Source organism: Chionomys nivalis, chromosome 4 (genome assembly GCF_950005125.1).
Source record: "Chionomys nivalis chromosome 4, mChiNiv1.1, whole genome shotgun sequence".
NCBI classification, from domain to species: domain Eukaryota; kingdom Metazoa; phylum Chordata; class Mammalia; order Rodentia; family Cricetidae; genus Chionomys; species Chionomys nivalis.
Genome location: NC_080089.1, coordinates 102,852,125 through 102,871,092, shown reverse-complemented (window position 1 = coordinate 102,871,092; position 18,968 = coordinate 102,852,125). Strand labels below are relative to the sequence as shown.

At 49.9% G+C, this 18,968-nt stretch overlaps 1 protein-coding gene across 3 annotated transcripts in view; it reads right to left on the bottom strand.

The window, feature by feature from the left end:
- Window positions 1-16,258, bottom strand: part of Poc1a (POC1 centriolar protein A) — a 68,124-nt gene extending 51,866 nt beyond the window's left edge. For 2 of the 3 annotated variants that reach the window (XR_009056972.1, XM_057766407.1), the window contains exons 1-7: window positions 15,876-16,258; window positions 13,864-13,948; window positions 12,104-12,275; window positions 11,586-11,765; window positions 10,092-10,199; window positions 8,647-8,762; window positions 1,901-2,034 (exon numbers count right to left, since the gene is read on the bottom strand). Coding sequence is in view for 2 of the 3 variants with exons in the window: in XM_057766407.1 (XP_057622390.1) it covers window positions 1,901-2,034; window positions 8,647-8,762; window positions 10,092-10,199; window positions 11,586-11,765; window positions 12,104-12,275; window positions 13,864-13,948; window positions 15,876-15,893 (813 nt within the window). In the remaining variant the exon portion in view is untranslated. The remainder of the gene's footprint in view (window positions 1-1,900; window positions 2,035-8,646; window positions 8,763-10,091; window positions 10,200-11,585; window positions 11,766-12,103; window positions 12,276-13,863; window positions 13,949-15,875) is intronic. The other variant, XM_057766408.1, reaches the window with a different exon arrangement.
- Between the last annotated feature and the right edge of the window lie 2,710 nt (window positions 16,259-18,968).

Below are 18,968 nucleotides of genomic sequence, written 5' to 3'. Positions count from 1 at the left end.
AGGAAACTGGCTGTGGAGAACAGCACCGAGCAACCAGAACCAGCTGAGAGAGTCAGGGGCCTCACTAACGGCCCTGAAGAGAAAGGAGGCAGACAAAGAACAAGTGTCTCTAGAAAGAGCAAGGATTATGGGAAACATGAGCATGGAGTAGAGTCTGGGCAAACCTGGCTTCCTGATCAGCCTGCAGAACTCTAAAGAAGCCAAGTCTAGGGATACCCCGAGCCTGCGGTACCCCAAAAGAAAGCTATGCATCAGAGACCTCAACAAGAGAAACTTATAAAATCTGTGGCAATCCTATTCTGTACTGAACAGGAGTCTAGAGGATGGGAAGAGGAAAACATCCGGCCTTAGATCCCGATTCTCACCTTCATCTGAGCTGTGAGAGACGGGCAGGGAGTGAGCAGGGCCTGCCCACTCTCAGCCAAGCCTCCGAGTACTTTATAGGACACACCTGTCCTTCCTAGTCTCAAACACCTCTGCCTTAACAGAGACCTCCACAACCCAGGCTGTGAGCGCCAAAGAGTAGGACCACAACCTTCATTTTGTGTCCCTCCTGTCTGACCCACTAAGCAGGGAGCAGGTGACAGATGCAAGGGAAAACAATGTCAACAGGTTTGCCTTTATGTGTTGGATAATGCACCAGAACATTTGCCACCCATACTGAAGTGTCCTTGGGCTGGGAGAGGTCCCCTCTTCAAAGGACGCTCACAAAGAGAGGGAACATCTGATTTGGTATGCAACTGCTTACGTATTGTTTCTGAGAAGTGCTTTTGTTCTGCCCATGGGGAGTAGGAGAGGTAGCTTTCATGGGCCCTCCTGGCTAGTGGACCCAAACTGGTTACACATGATCTAATTGCTGCAACGCAAGCAATTGGCTTGCAGTCACTACACCCTAGGACACACTGCACTGCACCTGGCTGTGGTGGCCCAAGGAAGACAAGGGCTCACCACTAGACGAGAGACAGCAAACAGCTTTCAGGTCCCAAGAAATAAGAAAAAGCTATGTCCTCACCTCTGAGCCATGGCCACAAGGCCTGCATGTGCCCCAACAGAAGATAACAGGATTCAAACATAGCTTGGGGAGCCCTAAGCTAGATAACTCCAGCCTGCTGGAGGGTATGCATGCTCTCTCAGGGTCCCCTTTAGCCCTTGAGGACCTGACCTACTCCTTGTCCTGCCTTCCTCCAGCTCCCAGGTGGAGAAAGGACACACTTAAAATCTCTGCTCTCCACACTCTGGACATCCCACTTGCACATGGTAACTGTGTTCCAACAGAAGACACTTAGGCAACTGATCTGTTTGGCAGGAAACAGCTACATCACAACTTCCTGGTGGGGTGTACATGAGAGGTCTAGCTCCGCGCCAGCTGCTGGTGAGAGCTGCAGGCAGCCCAGCCCCTGTAGATGACCCGCCAGAGAATTCAGAGGGCCAATGCTCTTTGAAGCCGCTAAGACAGAAAGCTTCTGCCCCTTTGACTCAGTGCCAGAAATTCCTAAACAAACACGCAGATTCCCTCTCCTGCCCCAACCTCTGAAACGTCTTTGTCTTTGAGGTCATGGAAATCAGTGCAACCCAGAACTCCAACGGTGACTAGGGTTCTAAGACGCTACTCAACCACCAAACCAAGGAGTCTAAGCTCTTTAGGAGACTGGTTCCATTCAGCCCACACCTTTCTAATCTTAGTTCCTTCTCCCTTCTCAGGCACACCAAGTTCAACCCCAGCAATCAAGCGAGGACACAAAAAAGGCCTCTACCAGCTCCTGCAGATGCCAGGCCCGTCCAGGCTGAGATGGAACCACAGTGGGCTCCAGGGGAAGAAGAACCCCCCCTTAAGTGAAACCTCGCCCTGCACCTGCATCAAAGCTGTGCTTCTGCCCCACGCCATGCCAGTACCTCTTACCTGGTGCCCATGGAGTGTGTAGAGCAGCCGGCCCTCCATCACGTCCAGGATCTTGAGGGTTGAGTCACTGGAGGCTGTGATGAGGTAGTTTCCCGAGGGGTGGAAGGAGAGGGCATTCACGGCTGCACTGTGTACTGGAGAAAGAACAGCCATCAGGCACTGGCTGGGAGGCCCCCAGAACACAGCTGAAGCCTGGGACAGCCGATGAGAGTCAACAGTGCCTCAGCATTGGCCTCAGGGGGCTAGGCTAGGATGGCCATTGTTTACTGAGTAGGGAACTCCTCATGGATTTCCCAGGAAAATAGCCCCATTTATAGATGGGGACCAAGGGCAGGCAAAGAGAGACAATGAAGAAACAAACAGAATACACAAGAGGATAGATGATCCTCTACCTTTCCTATAACTCAGCAGTGAAACTGGAAGAGAACAGGCAATTATAGTGCTAAATCTGCTTTACATTCTGTTACTGCAGGGAAACCCTCGAAATACAATACAATGTGCTATCTTACAGGACAGACCTTGTGTGGGCACAGCAAGCAGAGGATGCAGAGACTGTCGAGAGCCAGTAGGGCTCAGGCTCCCGTCCTGGTTTTCCCAGTGGCCTGCCTTGTGACCCTGAACAGTCACCTTGACTGACCTGGCAGTTTCTTCATCTGTACCATGGCACTCTTGGGGCTGCTATGAAAATGCTACCAGTTAATCTCTAACTGAACCCTTAGCCCCCAGTGCCGCACGGGTATCCCTCTCCTTTGGGCCCTGGGCCCTTCTACCCTACCCATTTAGCAGCTCCATCCCATTCATGACTCCTTTCCCCACCACCGCTACCCAAGCCTACCACCTATTCTGGTGTCCCCCATTCTTCAAGAATCAGTCACCTCAACTTTGGTGGCTTGCCCATCTGGGAAACCTTTCACCTCTTGTTCCCAATGGGCTAAAAGTCTCTTGCCCTGTCCCTAATCTTCAAGCTCTCCACTTAAAATCATCTCCCTTGGGAAGCTTTCTGGGGGGCCCCTTTATTTGTTCTTCCAAAACACTACACGGCTCACGCAAGTTTACCCTCTCGTTATGTGCTGCGTTCAGATTCACATCCACTGTCTCCTGACATCACCTCATCAGACAGAGACTAAGCCAAGGCCTCACCAAGAGGGACACAGAAAATGGAGAGGAAGCAGCTACTTAGGATGGTTGTCCAGAAGGAAGCCCCTGAGGCTACATAGCCCTTCTCTAAGGCTGAAGGCATGTTGTGTACGGAGCTCATAGAGATGGACAGAGCTATGTGGTCCCCATGAGGAAGGAGCAACATCATAGCCAACACATGGATCTGCTATTCACTACCACTAATCTGCTGAAGAAACCAGTGGAGCTGAGATAACCACGACCCTGATGGGCTGGCACTGCCACAAATAAAGAGGCAAGTTGAAAACCCAGGCTCTCACCTGGGCTCCAAGAGGATGCAGGAACCTCTGCAAGGCCCTCAGCAGAGCCCATAAGGATTACAGGAAGCCTCTCAGATGCTAACCACATTGGTGTACTGATGTGTTGGAGAGTGTGGAGACATGTTCCCAAGCACACTTAGGGGAGACAGCCAAGGCTTTATGTAACCTGGTATTTATATCTGAACAACACGTTCTACTGACACAAGCCTGGAGAAGATCTGAAGGTTTCTGCAGCCCACTCCTGGAGAGAACAGAGACCCCTCAGCCTGCCTTGGAAGGAAAGCCACCCAAGCGCCACCTAAGACAAAGAAGCAGAAGTACAGCCAATGGCAAAAAAGTGGGACATGGTGAGGTATGCTCAGGGAATCCTGGGCTTCCCCCGAACCCCAGTCTGTGTGGACACAACTATGGCCTCCCCTCTGGTCAGGCCTACCAGAGACAGAAAACTGGGTTAAGAGAAAGAACTACAGAAGCCCCACCCCATTCCAAATGTCAGTCACTACCCCCAAGAAGGGCTGAGCCTGACATGTCAGGCTTTGGGGGACATCCCTATTCCCCACTTGCTCTCCTGCCTCATCTGCTGGCCACAGTCTCCCCCACTCTGCTTCTAATCAGGCCCGACCTTACGAGCTATCCCTGCCCCACAAAAGGGTGAGTCTCCCCCTCACAATGCCTTGAGCAGTGACCATCCAAGAACAATCTACTTTTCATGAAGTCCTGCGCAATGGCAGCTATCGGGGACAACACAGACTATCATTAAGAGCTGTAAGCTCCTGGCTGTGATCTAGAGAGGGAACTGTAATTCAGTGTCAGAGATGCACAGCAGCAAGCTTCTACAGGCCACCAGGAGCCAATGGGGTCCTACAGCTCCATTCCTAAACACCAGGAAATGGCTTTAAATTGTGGGCAGCAGATAACCTGAAGAGAGACTTATATTTACACAGTCCTTCTGCCTATACTGTTTTGTGTATAGGAAGGGAGGCCTGATGGGAGTAGAGAGAGGCCAAGGGGTCCAGAGAATGCCTGTGGGCTGGGCAGGATGAAACCTTCTGAAGTAGACCGTGCCAGGGTTGAGTTCCATTTCCACATACTTGGAAGTGCTGCTCACTTCCAAGTGTCCAGCATGGCTCCTCTTGATGATGACTAGTGTTTCCAGTGACTCACCGGCCTCTGGACTTCCAGGATACTTTGTCTATACCTGCAAGGACCCCTCTTCGGAAAGTTCACATAAATGGCCACTTTAGGATGGTAGGAAATAGTGAGGTAGGTTAGCCAGCATTGCTCCTGATCAATACATTCAATCTCAAAACACCAAGTAGGGCCAGAGAAATAACAAGGTTCTTGGAGAGCTAGCTCAGCAGTTAAGAATGCATTGCTTTTGTAGAGGAACTGAGTTCGGTTCCCAGCATCCACGTCAGGCAGCTTACAACCACTTGCAACTCCAATTCCAGGGGATCCAACTTCCTATTCTGGCCTCTGCTGGCACCAGGACACACACACACACGCACACACACACACACACTTTTTTAAATCAAAAAACAAACAAACAAACAACAAGAAAGCAAAAAAGCCTTCACGACCAGATTGGAGGGATAGGGCTTGGTGACAGCACGCTTGACGTCCTAGGTTCACTCCCTAGCACAAAGTTAAAAACATAAAACAAGGGGCAGAAGGGATGGCTCAGCAGTTAAAACGATTAGCTGCTCTTCTGAAGGACCCTGGTTCAAGTCTTAGCACCCTCACGGTTGCTCACAACAATTTGTAACTCCAGTCATAGAGGCCCAGGACTGTTTGGGCAAAACACATACTTGACACACAGACATACACATAGGCAAAACACCCATACCATACATATGAAAATAAAGAAAGTTTAAACAAACACCTCTTAGTAGGGTAGGGGTGCAGAGATGTTCTTAGGAACCAGTGACCAGAGAACTCAGGACTAAGAATTTCAACTGAAGCTCCTGGAAATGACAAAGACTAGCCTGCTTAAAGCCAGCTAGGAAAACCATCCTTGGCTAGCTGGTAATGCATGCCTTTAAACCCAGCACTCAGGAGGCAGAGGCAGGCAGATCTGTGAGTCTGAGGTCAACTTAGTCTGCAGAGTGAGTTCTAGGACCACCGAGTCTACACAGGGAAACCCTGTCTTGAAAAACAAAAACAAGAGAGAGAGAGAGAAAAAAGAAACCTCTCTCTCCTAGGAACCCTGTGAATAAAACACTAGTGGAAATGATGGGCAGACTCCCAGGCCCTTTCTACTGAAGAGCTAGATTTGCCTTCCAGCTGCGTGACTGTAGGCACGCCGTACACTCTCTGTGGGCGAAGGGGGAGTGCCCATGTCTTGCTAGTCACCCAGGCCTGCGCCTGGATCATGGATCTGCACATGCCTGTAAAACCACAAAGCAGATTCTGGGTTCTGGGATGGCGGGGGCTGCTGCTCAGATGTTTGAACAGTCTTAACGTGGGCTCTGAGCATATGGCACTTAACCCACCTCCACGGGAACTGGCACTCCCAGGGCTCCACCAACCCATACTGAATTGGGAAATCAGAACTGCTCCTTGCAGTGATAGGCCAGAGCCAAGAAACTCCTTGCCTGAGAGGACAGTCAGTCAGCCTTAGGTAAACAGCGGTGGTTTATGGTAGCTGAAGCCGAAGTGAGCTTTACTCCAACAACCCAGCCAAGCGCAGGAAGCACGGCCATGGCGGCTGGACACACACTGCAGGAGCACCAACCACACTCTTACAAGAGCCCATCGTTCTCTCAAATGAGAAAGCTACTTAGAAGTGTCTGGCAACCACCCAGTGTCACCAGGGAAGACATCTGGAAATCACTGTCCTTGAAATATCTCACCTGGCTTCCTTAGGGATCTGGGACAGAGATCAGAGGTTTGCCACCACAGTTCTGAGAGGCCTTTCTGAGCAATCAGCCTCCACCCAGATCTATGGGCACACTGAAGACGTGTGAGCCTCCCAAGTACTGTTTTAGCCACGGGGCTCTCTGGGAAGGCCCTAGACTTGAGCAAATCTCTCCAGAGCCTGGTGTCAGAAGGTTGAGTGAGAGCTGTTTCTCCCGCCCCTACCCAGGCTAAGGGGTGAGTTTGCCGCATGTGAACACCCACCAGGTACCACAGCCTTCTGTAGGGAAGCATAAGAGAAGATGGCTACGTTTATAGGCTGCACGGAGTCCACAAGGCTCCAACACACACCAGGACAGCTGAGAAATATGCCCCTGAAGCCTTGATGAGGAGTTCCATCCCAAGAGGCAAGGACAACAGCAAATGCCCACTGAAGGCTTTCCGGGGAACCTGTGGGTGACAAGCACTCTGGTCCACTTGGAACCCGGCCTTGATGCTCACCCAGGTCCACACACCTTCTAGCTCTGCTAGCACTGAGCTGTCCTTCTGCCCATGACCAAGCCCACTCCCCCACCTCCTCTGTATTGTTCCATCTCCTGAGAGTTCATTCTCCTTCTGGCTCTGCCTTCCCCCAGCTATGTCATGGTCTGGTTGCTTTGGAGACCTGTTCTCTTCAGTGGTCCTCCAATCATAAGGGCCCAGAATATGGCACTGGCCCTTCTCATGTCCTAGATCCCGGAGCCCAGCTGGCCCCTCCACCACCAGAGCATCAGCTCCTGCCTCTACTCACTGCACATAAGCAGTCCCCTTGGCCTGACCCCTCTGGACATCCACGCACCAGTGGCCAGGGTCTGTCAACCACACACCCTAGAATCTCACTCTATATTTGTCCTCTCAAATGACCTCATCCATTTGATCCTTACCTGTCATGCCCCAGAGTTGCCAGCCACTAATATTTGGAACCTCAGATTTAAAGGTGGCATTCAAGATTCTTCCAATGAGTACATGCGGCTATAACTCATGAACACCAGGTCTAGGCTCCTAATCCACCGGGAGAGTGGGACTCCTCCAGAGACAGCTAGAAATGCTTTCCTCCCAGTACAGGGAGTGTGTGGCAGGCACCACACCAAGCATGAACTACAATACCTCTACGTACTCTCATCAGCTTCCCACCTCGTGCCGGAGGTCCTATTATCTATCCCCCTTCCCAGGACACGGCCTGCACCCCTGGCCATTGCATGCCATTGTCACTTTCCTGCCTCACCCCCACCAGTCAGTGTGGGGCCCAGTATCCCACCCTGCGCCTCCACTTAGGCCTGGCCAGAACAGAAAACAGTGTAGGGCCCACCCCTCTCAGGCGGAAGACTGAGCCCACGGCTGCTCTGCTCTAGAAGCCTCTGAAAGAACATCAAGGGCTGATGCCTAGGCGCTCTGAATAGGACAGACCTGGTTCTTGCAGCTAAGGCCTGCCACCTGGTGGTGGCGCAGTGTACTGTATGTCCAGACAGACCACTGGGAGCAGCAGCAGCTCTGTCACTGCTGCCATGTTGTCACAGCCACTTTCCATTCTTTTTGTCTTGTTTTTTCTGTGTAACAGCCCTGGCTGTCCTGGAACCTACTTTGTACACCAGGCTGGCCTCGAACTCACAGAGGATCCTGCCTCTGCCCCCACAAGTACTTGAATTTAAGGCATGTGCCACTACCGCCCAGCATACTTTCCATTTTTAACATAAACTCAAGCCCTGTCTCACCACCTGCAAGAAGAACCCTATCATTGTCCCAGGAGCCCAAGAGTCAACTGACGCGCCCAGTGTCACACAGCTGGGAATGATGAAGCTCGCTACAGAATCCACCCTTTTCCCCTTTCCAGGTCCACTCACCTCAGTGACCCAAGAAAGTGCTTATGGGGATATTGGGTAGAGAGTGCTAAGGACTGAGCTCCAAACCAGTGTCAACTCCCTGCTGCTTTGCCATCCAAAGGTGACAATAAGGGGCCATGGCCCTGGGCCTGGAAGCAGAGCCTGGCCCCAGCTAAGGTCAACCTTCTATATGGTTCATAACTCTAGGCAGACCGGTGGAGGAGAACCGAGGCTAAGGTCCCACCACTGACCTCTATGAGCAGCCCTGGAAAGTCATCTCTGTCATAGGGAGAAATGAGTAGTGGGAGGCTCTCAAGAAGTACCCTTACGGACAGTCCTAGACAGAAACCCACTGAAGACTCCTCAGCTGAGTGTATATGAGCCTCTGCTACCTCATAGAAGGGTACCTCGTGATCAACATCCCAAGCTAAGATAGCTGCTCTGCCAACTATTCACCCTGGCTAACCCAACAGCCACAAGATGCCTCCTGACTCAGGGCTGGCCTTGGGCCTGTTCGATCACTGCGGCAATGAACCAAACGCCTGCATGGTCTCACCGCAGCTCCTTGAGGCCTAGGGTACTGTTTACCACTCACGCTGATAGTGCTGCAGCAGCCGGTGGGTCCGCACATCCCACACCTTCACTGTGTTGTCCATGCCAGCAGCGGCGATGCAGGTACCGCTGGGGTGGAAGTCCACATAGGTGACAAAACTGGAAGACAGGGACAGTCACATAGTGTAAGAGGTCTTCCTTGGTTAGGATGGACACAGAAGTGTCCTGTCCTTTTTCGTTTGTTCACACGGCTCCCTCAACCTGGAACATGCTTCTTTACCAGGTGGCAAAGAAAGACCAAGAAGGGGGGCTGAAGAGATTGCTCAGCAGTTAAGAGCACTGGCTGTTCTTCCAGAAAGACCAAGAAGGAGGTGACAATAGTGGTCAGCAGTGGAGTAAAGTAGACTTATCAGGGACCACGCCCCTCCCTACCTTCCTCCCTCCCTCTATTCCTTCTCTCCTTATGTTTTTGACACAGCAGCTCGCTATTCACTATGTAGTCCAGACTCACCTTTCCACTCCCTTCCTCAATACTGAGATTACAAGTGTGTGGAACCATGTCCAGCCCACTACTGAGCTCTAAGTACAAGTGAAAACAGCAATTTTCAGTCCAACAAGTCAGCCAAGTTGCTCTGGGGTTCCTTTTGCCAGGCTGGCTCCAAGACGACAGGTCCTGCCAACTGAGGCACAGGTGGGAAGGTCCACCAGGGCTACGAGGACTACTCATCCATCTCTCACTACAAAACAGGCCAAGAGCCTGCAATGCACGATCTGTGATACTCAGGCACTCCAAAGGGGCCCCTGCCTGTGAGCCCCAGCTTAAGGAATAAGGACCAAAGCTGAAGCCCACTTACACACTTAGAAAATCTAAATCCGGGGCTGGAGAGATGGCTCAGAGGTTAAGAGAACTGACTGCTGTTCCGGAGGTCCTGAGTTCAATTCCCAACAACCACATGATGGCTCACACCCATCTATAATGAGATCTGGTGCCCAGAACACTATATACGTAATAAATAAATTAAAAAAAAAGAAAAGAAAATATAAATCCCTGCTCAGTTGCAGGCCACTCCCATTCTCCATGTATGATGTAACAGAGAACAAAGAGCCACTGACTGCTGCAAGAACTGGAGGCTTTCATTCCTAAATCGTTACCCTGGGGGACACTAAGTTTAACATGCAATTTAGGGAGCTGATTCAGTGCTCTGAGAGACACATTAGAATTTTGAGAACTAGAAACTATAGAGGGAAAAAGAGGCCAAATTATTGCATGACCTTAGGTGAAGTGTTTCTGCTATCCATGGGGAGGGGACTGGGCTTAACTGTCCACCCACTAAGAAAAAGGTTCAAAGCTCATACAAAAAAGGAAGCCAGCCAACGAGCAGCAAGCAGGGCTACCACATGCGCAGTCCCAGGCCCCAAAGGCGCTGGGCCTTCTGTCTTGACCTGTGCAGGAGCACCTGCAAACTGAGGATAACCATAGGGACTCACCCGCCATGCTCACAGTAAGAGTGGACACACTCCCGGCTAGTCTTGTCCCACAGCTTCACAGTCTTGTCATCACTGGCAGACACGATGAGCCGCCCATCAGGGGAAAACCTAAGTTAAGTACAGAATAAGTCACATGACTAACAGACTCTTTGACTATCACACCGTGTTCTCTATAGCCATCTTTCCCAGCATGCTGTTACCTGATCCAGGAATTTTTTGGGCATTTTGGGATTCTTGTGTTATTGTTATTTTGACATAGGGTCTCACTATGTAGCCCTGGCTGGCCTGCAACACTCTATATGTAGATCAGGCTGGCCTCAAACTGTGGCGATCCTCCTGCCTCTCCTGAGACCATAGGTGCGCACCACTAGACCCAGCTACCTGAACCAGGAACGACCTAGGGTTACATGCACTGCTCTAAGACCTTCAGTGATCCTGGGCAAGTGGCTTCCCTCTCTGTGAGATCCATCCTTTCCAGTGTCCGCAGTAATCACGCAGTAGCACACTGCATAGAATACCCAGAAGGTACATGGCCTGTAGCGATACACAACTGGTCTAGTTTGATGTATGGAGGAGATCACGCGTCCCACATCAGTTCATTAGCAAAACACAATGGGCCAACAAAAACACATGGAAGTATGGGACCTACCATCAAAGGACTACTGTGGATATCATACCCCACTTTGTTTACTTGACCCCTGCCTTCCTCTGTTCTTATGTTCTTGACCATAAGACCTCTCAGAACAGGGCCTTCCCAGAAAAAGAATAGTTCTGTTCTAGGGACTAAGTAACTTCCATGGTATCCACAGAGGTCCCTAACCTCTGACTTTCAAGGTTTCTTTGCGTTCTGGTCACCATAATCCCCTCTTCTGGAGCAGAGCTGTGACATGAGAAAGCTCTGTTGAAAGGAGCTAAAGACGCCACAGGCAGGCAAATCTGTGTCTGCCACATCACAGCACTGCCTCCCACACAAAAGCCAGAGCCTCAGCATCAAGCCCCACCTAGCAGCTCTAGAGCACAATTAAGTTCTGAGGAAGTAGGCAAACCCGAGTGCCAGAGAAATGTGGGCTCAGGCCCCAGCTCCACCACGTACCCACTGTAGGCCCCAGGGCAAGAGACTGTTCTGTTCTGAGCCTGTTTCTTTTTCTGCAAAATGAGAACGATGCTACCCAGCTAGCAGAACTGTCCAAAGGAACAAGGAGCCACTGCACGGTGGTACTGACAGGAGCTTGCTGCTGCTGCTGTTACTGCTGCTGTCCTGGGAGTACTCAGCACCCCTGACAGAGGGTCACAGCTGACTAATAGGTATCACACATGAGCTCGGTGAAGCTCCTGACCAGTTCAGTGTAGCAACCACAGCTATTGACACATTACAGATTAGGAAATCAAGGCTCAGGGATACATTAAAGGGAAGCTGTGTAACTTGCCCAAGGTTACAGGCTGACACCCTACCACCCCGACGCCCTCCAGGTTCTCCACTCAGACAATGCTCACTTGGCACAGCGGACCCAGTTGATGTGCTGGCTCAGGGAAAACAGGAATCTCTGGCGATGAGTTGACCACACCTTGACTGTCTTGTCATCAGAGGCTGTCACAAGCGACTGGCCATCACTGCAGAAGTGGACACTCCTCACTGTGGCCGTGTGTGCACGAAACACGGTTGATTCACCTTTGCTATGAGGACAGACACCCAGACTCAGAGGATTCACAGCAGTGACACGAGGACCTACAAGCGCACCGGAGTTCTCTCTACCTCTCCAGGCCTCACTGTCCCAGGGCCCCCGAAAGGCAAGAGCCTCTCCACCAGAAACAAAGTGCTTCTCCCCATCTCTACCCTTATGTGAGTCCTTCCAGCTTAAGCAGACAGCCCCAGCTGAAGCCAAGGTCTGCTGGCATCTAAGGTCACATGTCCCAGTGACCAGCTGGGACCTAAGCCAGGAAAGGACCTAAGGAGGGACAACTCTTATACCAGGTCCCTCAACGCTGTTAGTCCCTTAAGGTCCATAACTCACACATTGGGTACCCAGATGCGAACAGTCTTGTCTCGGGAGCCTGAGGCAAGCAGGTGTCCCGACGGGGAGAAGTTCACACAAGTCACAGCATCCTTGTGGCCCGTGAAGCGGTAGGCACGTGACTGGGGCTTCATGTGCCAGATCATGAGGCATGAGTCCATGGAGCCGCTGGCTAAGGAGAGTGAGTAACAAGATGATTCTCAGATCTCAAGAACCTTGGGCACCCACCTCACTGCTGGGATACAGGAGGCCCAGCTCCACCTTCACAAGCATCTCCAACAGGGCAAAAAGGATCCCATTGGGATGGAAAGGTTGCCAGCTATGGCCTGGCAGTTCTCCATGCAGCAGGCCAACACAGGAACCACACTGATAGACCATTCACATTCCATTTCCGTACTGCAACCCAGGGTCCTATGAAATTCATCCCTGCGGGGTCTCCCATTGATACTCTGGGAGCACAGGGGCCCAGTCCTCCCAACGCTCAGGAGCCAGTTAGATATAGAAGACATTTTCTATTCAAAGGACCAACTTGGGGCTGGAGAGATAGCTCAGTGATTAACTATGCCCTCTTCTGGACTCTGGGGGCACCAGGCACATATGTAGTGCACAGATATACATGCAGATAAAACAATCACATAAATAAAATGAGCCAATCTAAAAATAAAAACAAAACAAAGAACCAAACTTAGTAAGAAGCCTAAGGAGGGACAGACAAAAAAATGGCTTCAGTTCCCTCTTTGTTTAGAGCAAACCTCTGGCAGGGAAACTCAGCAATAAGTTAAGGAGGCAAGCCTAATCCATGGGAAAAGAAACCTGCAGTCAGAAAAGCTGTTTAGGAACCCTGGTGTGTACAAGGAAGGGGCAGTGGTATGGAGCTGGGAGATGGGCCTGTTAAATATCTTTCTCACTAGCAGGTCTCTGTAACAAGAAAATGTGCCATATTGCTGTGGGCAATCAAACTGAAGACTCAGGAGAAGGAGCCAGTTTGGGGTCCACACCCCAGAGCAGACCCAAGAAATAGCCAGGATGCACAGGGGAAAACCTAGACCCTGTACTCTCAAAGGACGCATGACCAGCATGCACACAGCCTGCGTGGGTCTGCACCAAGTCCTCTGCATATATACTATGTGCTTCCAATTTAATGTCATTATGGGACTCCTGAGTGTGCAGAACAAGTGTGTCTTTGACTCTTGTGCCTTCTTCTTGAGCTCTTTTCCTTGTTTGTTTGTTTTGTCCAGCTCAGATGTGATAGTTTTTGTTTATCTTATTATATTTTATTATTATTCCTTAGAAGCCTGGTTCTTTTGCTTTTTCTTGGTTTTTTGAGACAGGGTTTCTCTGTAGCTTTGGAGCCTCTCTGGCCTCGAACTTGCAGAGATCCGCCTGCCTCTGCCTCCCAAGTGCTGGGATTAAAGGAATGCTCCACCACCCGGCAAGGGACTGCGAGGAGTAGAGGGAGGGAAACAGCAATCATATATATTTTGTGAGAAAAAGAATCTTTCCAATAAAAGGAAAAAGATTAAACTAAACAAAGGCTGCACGACCCTGACAAGGCTCCTAACCTCTCTGGGTGTTACACTCTAGTCACGCACAATGGAGCTTACGGAGCCTAGTAAGTCCAGTGTTCAGAAAGCTAACACATTAGAAGCAAGACAAAGGCTAAACAAAACAGCATGTCCTTGCTGTACTCTGGCGTCCACACACCAATCCTTCTAAGTTTAGAATCTAGAACCTGAGACAAGATAGATGCCTTCACTTACCCAGCTGCTTTGTGTTGAGACTGAAGTCCACACAGGTAACTGCATCTCGGTGGCCCTTAAAGTGCCTCTCCAGTGAGGGGTCCTCCTGGGGGAGAGCAAGGTCAAGTGGGTAAAAGACTTCTTTGGGACTAAGACTCTTCCTATAACCAGGAGATGTTAAAAATACTCAAGTGGTTTTTTTGTTTTGTTTTTTGATTTTCCGAGGCAGGGTTTGTCTGTGTAGCTCTGGCTGTCCTGGAACTCACTCTGTAGACCAGGTTGGCCTCAAACTCACAGATATTCACCTGCCTCTACCTCCCAAGTGCTGAGATTAAAGGCGTGCACCACCACTGCTCCGCCCCTCAAGTGTTTTTATATCTTGTATATAAGGAACCCTAAGAAATCCATTAAAAGCTGTTAGAATAACGGAGTGCAGTATGGAAAGGGACACAGTCTATAAACACACGCCCATCAACAGATGAATAAACAAATCACAACAAATAAACCACATGTGGGCCGAGCATGGCACCACTTATCTTTAATCCCAGCATTCGAGAGGCAGGAGCAGGCAACTCTCTGTGAGTTCTAGGCCAGCCTGGTCTACAGAGCGAGTTCCAGGACAGCCATGGCTGTATACAAGACTTAGGAGTCATACAGAGTTAAGGTATCTCCTTCCACCTCAAACATCAAAAACTTCAGAAGCCCATTTTAGGAGCTCCAAGGAACCCAGCTTGGGAAAGGACATTCCTATGGCACAGCAGAGCCACCGTTACTCCACGAAGCTGTACCCAAAACAAAGGTGAGGCCCAGTGCCCAGCTCCACCCCCAACACACCTGCAGGGCCACGCCTTTTAACAGATGGAGTGGTAGCTCAGGGGGAGGGCTCTCACAAAGCAGCAAGTGAACATTCGGCCTCATCTGAACCTCTTGGAAAAATAAGGACAAAGCAGTGTCTATCCTAGGCTCAGTGGGCAGAAAGGTCCAGCCCTGATCAGTGGGACCCCTTCCCAATGCCCTCTTCCCTGAGTCGTTCATCTTGCATGTGCGCCTCCCCTCCCCTAAAACCAGCGTGTTGTTATGGATGTCAACAGATGATCAGATTGGTAATCAAAATTCTAGGTTCCATTTTTTTTTAAATTATTTATTTATTTATTATGTATACAATATTCTGTCTGTATGTATGCCTGCAGGCCAGAAGAGGGCACCAGACCCCATTACAGATGGTTGTGAGCCACCATGTGGTTGCTGGGAATTGAACTCAGGACCTTTGGAAGAGCAGGCAATGCTCTTAACCTCTGAGCCATCTCTCCAGCCCCTAGGTTCCATTTTTGCCCAAGTTTTAAGGTGCACCGGGGCCATCGGCTACCACCTCGTCAGAGCACCAGGCACTTTGGAAGCAAACTTTTATTTATTTATTTATTTATTTACTTACTTATTTACTTATTTATTTGGTTTTTCGAGACAGGGTTTCTCTGTGGTTTTGGAGCCTGTCCTGGAACTAGCTCTTGTAGACCAGGCTGGTCTCGAACTCACAGAGATCCGCCTGCCTCTGTCTCCCAAGTGCTGGGATTAAAGGCGTGCGCCACCACCGCCCGGCCGCAAACTTTTATTTAAAAGGCCAATTTGGAGTCCGTTTTCTGGACTGGGAGAGGGGTCAGGGTCCGGCCTAGGTCATACTGCAGGCCTCTGACACCTCAGGCATTCCAGTGGCCTACTGCTTCAGCCTGTTGGAAAGGATGTTGCTTCCAAAAAGGCATCAAGAAGAGGACAGGACGAGGCTCACTCTGGTCCCAGGCCACGACAAGGCTCGGGCCTTGCTTGTATCTTCCTCGCTAAATCATAAATCCCAGAAGCAGGGGCTTGGTTGTTCGCCAGAGTGGTCCAGCATCTATCTGGCACTTGGGACGCTGGGTCAATGCTAGACCCACCCCGTAACCTTAGATGAGGAGGCAACCCCAGAACCCCGCGTCACCACCCGCCCCTCTCGTGGCCATTGCTCCAGTCAGCCAGGCGCCCACTCTCCAGAGACTTACCGGGCTGGGAGCGGCCATGGCGGGGTTGGCGGGGCTGGCAGGACCAGAAGCACCTCAAAAGCCCGAGGTAGCTGCGCCGGCAGTTGTGCCTGTTCAGTTTCCGCGCCCCCAATCGCCGCCAATAGCAACGCAGGTGGCGTCGTCGCGTCCCGCCCACCGCAATTAAAGGAGAAGAGTTCTAGGTTTTTGACCGCCGACCGGAAGTGGGCCCGCTCCACAGTCGTCACGCTCTCTTCCTCCAGCTCCACAGATGAGTTAACCCGCCGAGCAGCCAAAAGCCTCCGTTCGCCGTCACACCTTCCTTCTGAGAACTTAAAAAATCCTAGCTAAAGGTTTAGGCCCTACGGTTCATCGCCTAGCTCAGGCAATAGAGCGCGCAGCCTTCCGGGAAATGAAGTTCTACATAGCTCTTACCCTACAGTCTTAATAAAAGTAGAACTACATTTCCCGAAATTCCCCGGGGCGGGCGGAGCTTTACCATTACGAGTGGCGGCCTTAAGAATCCCGGAAAGAGAATACTGGTGGTGGTGTTTGGTGCTGCCTTAAAGCTTCCGCCTAAGGCGCCATTGAGAACCAGTTGGTTGCCCCTCGGGACCTCGGAATGGTTCGTGCCTCCGAAGGCTCCCAAGTGTCTATTTAAAAGAGCTGGAGTCACTCGGAATCATAACCATGAAGTAGAGAGACCTGTGTTCAATTCTTAATTTTCCCATGGTTTTACTGGGTGACCTCAGGAAAAGCGTGTCTGCTCCGAGGACAGTCTCCCCATTTGTCTTAAAAGTGACTGTGGTTGCAGCCCGGCCTCTTTCACATACTCTGTGTCTAAAAGAAGTCCATGTATTCCCATCACTGAATAGTCTGGGGAGAATCTTGGATTAGTGCGACGTAATCTTAACCTACCTATTAAAAAAAAAAAAAAAAAGAGGGTAAACTACGCAGTCCTGGGCCTGACCAGCAGAAGCCGTCCTTTCTCACTTTCTGCAGTGAAAGGCCCTGAGTGACCTTTTTTCTACTCAGCTTCCTATGGGAATCTTCCCTACGTGCACCTGACCAGAACTGGATGTTTTGTAAGATTCAAGAACCTTCTATCGCCTCTCCTAGGCAGGCCAACTTGTCCGTACTCCAACACTGATTAGGATCTGGCAGTGTCCTGAGGTTTCAACCCACATGTCTAGGCTTGAGACTGTGTCCCTAAATCTGCAGGGACAGTAAACTCAGAAACTGGAGTGTGGAGGAGTGTATTTGGACTCATTGGTTAAGAGTGTAAACGGCTCTCCCAGGGGACACAAGTTCTATTCCCAGCACCCAACTGCCTGTGACTCCAGTTCCAAGGCAATTCAACACCTCAGGTCTCCTGGGGCACCTGCCTTCACATGCATAGATACACACCTACACTTAATTAAAAAGAATAATTTTTAAGAATGTCTCGAGGAGGGATACAAGAAGTGGATCTATATCTGATGCCATTTTTAACTATTTTGGCATAGAGTTGGTTTCTTTACTTTAGAAATGTTTAGGCCAATTTAACTTAGACACTGTGAAATTCCCAAGACAAAAATAGTTGCTCACGTACACAGAACAGCCTGGATTGCTCAGCATTGTTCAGAGGACATTTTCCCAGCCTTTCAATAACGATACTCGGTTTTCTCTTGTCTATAAGTGTCATGAGCATACCATGCCAGAAACATGATAGACACATTTGTATGTTTCTACAATTCACAATGTTCTGAGTAACAATAAGTTCACAAGCTCTGTCAGTTTGTCGTTGTTTTGTTTTTGAGATAGGGTCTCTATGTAGTCCTAGCTTTCCTGGAGCCTGCTCTGTAGACCAGGCTGACCTCACACTTCCTGCCTCTGTCTCTGACAGTCACAGGTTCTTTTATTTTTGCTTTTTAAGATTTATGTGAGCTGGGTAATGGTGGCACATGCCTTTAATCCCGGGCACTCACTCGGGAAGCAGAGACAGGCAGATCTCTGGTAGTTTAAGGCCAGCCTGGTCTACAGAGTGAGTTCCAGGACAGTCACTAGAGCTACACAGAAAAACCCTGTCTCCAAATACAAAATACAAACAAACAAAAAGATATGTTTTGCCTACATGTATGTATATACACCACACATATGGCTGGTGTCTTCAGAGTCCAGAAGACATCAGATCCCCTGGAACTGGAGTTACACACAGTTGTGAGCTGCCATATGGGTATTGAACCAGGGTCCTCTACAAGAGCAGCCAGTGCTCTTTACTGCTCTCCCCAACCCCCAACCACAAGTTCTTTTTTATTCTATTTTTATTCTAATCTCTTTTTCTTTTTTCTTGATTTCTTTTCACTGAGAATGTTGTGGGGTTGCCACCAGAGAGGACTGCTCGGACCTGGCTTTAAGCCAATAGAAAGTCTTTATCAGCCAGCTGGCAACTACACTGGGTGTTTGGGATCCGAGTGTAGCACTGAGCCTTTCTCAGGGTGGCTTTTCAGCACAAAAACCATGAACTGGGTTGACATACTTCAGCTAACAAGAACAGTTAGCCAGAAGAGGAACTGCAGAAGCCCCAAAGCGAGGTTAGTTCATTTAGAAACTTCTCCAGAACTATGGACTTGGATGGATTAGACTTTTGTTTTAATTTTGGCAGGTGGTACTGTCTGTTGCTGAATTTTATGGCCTGGATGGTACAGTACTTCTATCATGAAGTCAGTTGTGCTAAGATCTGGGAGCCTACTAAGTTCTTGGGCCCTGTTACAAGAAGGGTCTCATGTAGCCCAGGCTAGCCAGCCTCCAGATCACTACATAGCTGAAGATAACTTTGAACTTCAGATGATCCTGCTTCCATTCTGGGAGTACAGGCTTGTACTATCAGGTTGGGTTTATACAATGGCGGGGATTGAACCAGGCATTCATGCATGCTAGGCAAGCAGTGACTCAGCTGAGCCCCATGATTCCAATCCTAATTACTAATATTACTTCCAGATCTCTTCCCTTACATAATAAGTATATATGTAAATATGGGTGTTGGTGTGTCCATACATAAATATGTGCACACACAATGTATTATGTAGGTTACAAAATGACTACAGAAGAATTGAAGAGGCTACAGAGTTCAAA